The sequence below is a fragment of the Triticum aestivum genome, chromosome 3D (assembly GCF_018294505.1).
Source record: "Triticum aestivum cultivar Chinese Spring chromosome 3D, IWGSC CS RefSeq v2.1, whole genome shotgun sequence".
In the NCBI taxonomy this organism is placed as follows: domain Eukaryota; kingdom Viridiplantae; phylum Streptophyta; class Magnoliopsida; order Poales; family Poaceae; genus Triticum; species Triticum aestivum.
In genome coordinates, this window is record NC_057802.1 from 352,269,569 (window position 1) to 352,272,432 (window position 2,864).

Genomic DNA, 2,864 nt, shown 5'->3' on the forward strand with positions numbered 1-2,864 from the left:
CCCCTGTCCACTGTCTTTGCGCGAGCACCGCAACTAGTTCGCCGACGGTGTCGCTCACCCACGACTCCATGCTCGTCATGTCGGACATGGTGCCACGGCCACTATCCACTGCAGTCGTCATGGTCCGGCGCACACTGCATTTCTTGTCCCCCTTCCTCTGCTAGCTCTTAACCCCGTGTGCTAAGTGCAAGTGCTAGCTCTTAATCATACACCATGCAGACAACCAAACAGCGTGTAGTTGTATGCGCCAAGACAATGCAGGCAACCAAACAACATGCCAAAGTTGATCCCCTAATACAAGAAGTCCATATGCAGGCAACCAAACAACTTGCAGATGTCACATATGAGGCTGTTTCTGCAAAGCCAGGCTGGGTTGAGATGTGTATGCAATGCAGGTACTATTCACTACTGCAACCAAACACGCTCTTAAAAAATCCCGTGTCCTCTGCCAATATTTTTCTCTAGAGAACAATGTTGTTTGTGTGGGAAACCGGAAACGAGCATGCAACTCGCTGGTGACCTGTGCGCAGGATCAAGAGCTTGAGGCGGTGGTAGACTTGGTAGTGCCCTCTGACGCGCAAGGAGACGAGTCGTAGGAACACCCAGCTTGCGATGGAGAAGCTGAGCACTTGCTCCTCTTGCTCCCCCTGTCCCTGATGTCCTCGATCATCTTGGACACCACAGCCATCCTCGGCCGCTCCCTCGGGTCGTCGGCGGCACAGAGCAGGGCCACCTGGAGGAGCGCCACCATCTCGTCCTCCGCGCCCCTGGTCCGCAGCAGCTCCACGTCGAACACCTCGGAGGTCCACTCCTCCCGCACCACCGTCCGCACCCACCGCGGAATGTCCACCTTGCCGTCCTCCGGCGACCGGCCCGTGAGTAGCTCCAGCAGGATGACCCCGAAGTCGCGCACGTCCTGCTTCTGCAGGGCCTTTTCTGGCGGTGGCGCCGGCACGAGCAGCTGGAGCAGGGCGAAGTCGGACACGCGCGCGCTGCCGCCGGCGTCGATGAGGATGTTGGAGGAGGTGAGGTGGCGGTGGGCGAGCCTGGAGCCGGACACGCCGTGGAGGTAGGCGAGGCCCTGCGCCGCGTCCTGCGCCAGCCTCAGCCTCGTCTGCCAGTCCAGAGGGGCTCGTGCCGGTCCCCTGTTCTCTGTCGAATCCACTCGTGTGCAGACATCCCTTAGAAAAAAGATGTGACGGCTGACGAGCTCGCTAGAGCGTTGGCTGATGGGGCTGCTTACCATGCAAGAGGCTGTGGAGGCTGCCGTTGGGGATGTAGTCGAAGACGAGGAGAAGCTCCTCCTCCGACGCATAGAACGCGCGCAGGTCGACGATGTTGGCGTGCCGCCACGAGCCCATCTCCCTCGCCAGTTCCCTCCTCCGGCCCTCGTCCTCCCGGGTCGCGCCTTCCCTCCTCCTCAGCCTCTTCACCACCACCTCGTCGCCCTTGGTCTCCTCGGCGCCGGCGTCGCCCACGTCGTGCTGGCCTCCCATGACCACGCGGTACGTCGTCGCGGCGGCGCCTTTGCCCAGCATCTCCGCGGCTCCCATCATGAGCGCCCTCACGTCGAACTCCTCGCAGCACCCGTCGAAGCGCACCGTCTCCTCCCGCGACGTCGACATCGAGCTGGTGCGCGAGTTGGCGCGCGGCCGCGTCGACTTCTTGTTCTTCAAGCACAGAACGGCGCACAGTGCCGCGGCGATCAGCGTGGCCACAGCTGCGCCCACCGCCGCCATGATCATCACCACCATCCACCGGTCGTGGGAACTCCTTCTCCCCTGTCCGTGCGGTGTTTCGCCATCAGCGTCGGTGTGCGCTCTCTGCCGCTGTCCGTCGCACCGGCGGCGCAGCGGGGCACCGCAGAGCTTGGGGTTGCCCAGAAACGATGACGCCGGGAAGGCCGCGGCGAGGTGGTTTGGAATCTTCCCGCTGAGCTTGTTACCGGAGACGTTGAACTCAGCTAGCTTTGGCATCGAGTCCAGAGAGCTGGGCACGCTCCCGACGAACGAATTGCGTGCCAGATGCAGTGTCACGAGCGCGCGGAGGCGATGGCCGATCTCCGGCGGAATGGTGCCAGCAAGTCGATTGCCGGAGAGGTCTAGGCGGCGCAGATGGCGAAGTCGTAGGATGGACTCAGGGAACCGCCCGGAGAAGCCATTTCCGGAGAGGTAAAGGAGCTTGAGGTGCGGCGCCAAGGGGGAGAAGTCGACGTCACGGAGCGATCCCGTGAAGGTGTTGTTCTTGAGGCTAAGGAACGAAAGCGAAGGGACATCCGCGAGCGCCGCGATGGCGCCGGCATCCCCAGCAAGGCCGACGCCCTCGAGAACAACACGACGGACGCGGGAAGTGGCGGAGGAGGAGGACGACCGCTGGCAAGTGACGCCGCGCCACTCGCCGGAGCAGGGGTCAATGGACTCCGTCCAGGAATCGAGCGCGGCGGTGGCAGTGCCACGCCCGGCTCCAGCGCAGGCCGATTTGAAGGCGAGCAGCGACGCAGCGTCGGGGCTCGCGGCAGGAGAGGAGGCACGGGCAGCTGCGAGGAGCGCCAGAATCAAGAAGAGCACGCGTAGTGCCATGAAAAAGATGAGAGATTGCAGGGCTTGGATCGAGGAAGGCCAGAATGTATGCAGCAGAGCAGACCACGGTAGGGGCGCGGAGGAGGGGGTGTTGATTGTGCAACGGCCGTGTGCGTGATGGATTAATGGCCAATGGGGGAGGGGAGAGAGGTCCGGCAGGGGAGGGCGCGGGGTGATGGTGGCGCGGGAACGTGAGCGACGTGAGCTCATTTGCCCTCGAGGGGATTGGAGCCAAAGGAGAGGGGAAACTGCTGGCGGTGCAGCGGACGCTCTCTGTTTAAAATC

General features: G+C 62.8%; 1 protein-coding gene across 1 annotated transcript; it reads right to left on the reverse strand.

The window, feature by feature from the left end:
- Positions 1-373: 373 nt before the first annotated feature.
- On the reverse strand, positions 374-2,635 carry LOC123074638 (probable leucine-rich repeat receptor-like protein kinase At1g68400). Its single transcript, XM_044497429.1, has 2 exons — positions 1,244-2,635; positions 374-1,152 (listed from the first exon to the last, which is right to left on the reverse strand). Exons 1-2 carry the CDS (start codon positions 2,577-2,579, stop codon positions 533-535), a joined length of 1,956 nt encoding a protein of 651 aa, XP_044353364.1. The 5' UTR covers positions 2,580-2,635; the 3' UTR covers positions 374-532.
- Between the last annotated feature and the right edge of the window lie 229 nt (positions 2,636-2,864).

Bases quoted from the DNA above. Each gene is read 5' to 3' on its own strand.
- LOC123074638 (XM_044497429.1), bottom strand. From the start codon at position 2,579: ATGGCACTACGCGTGCTCTTCTTGATTCTGGCGCTCCTCGCAGCTGCC. The intron at 1,153-1,243 runs GTAAGCAGCCCC...TGGATTCGACAG, and splicing joins CCTCCACAGCCTCTTGCATG to AGAACAGGGGACCGGCACGA.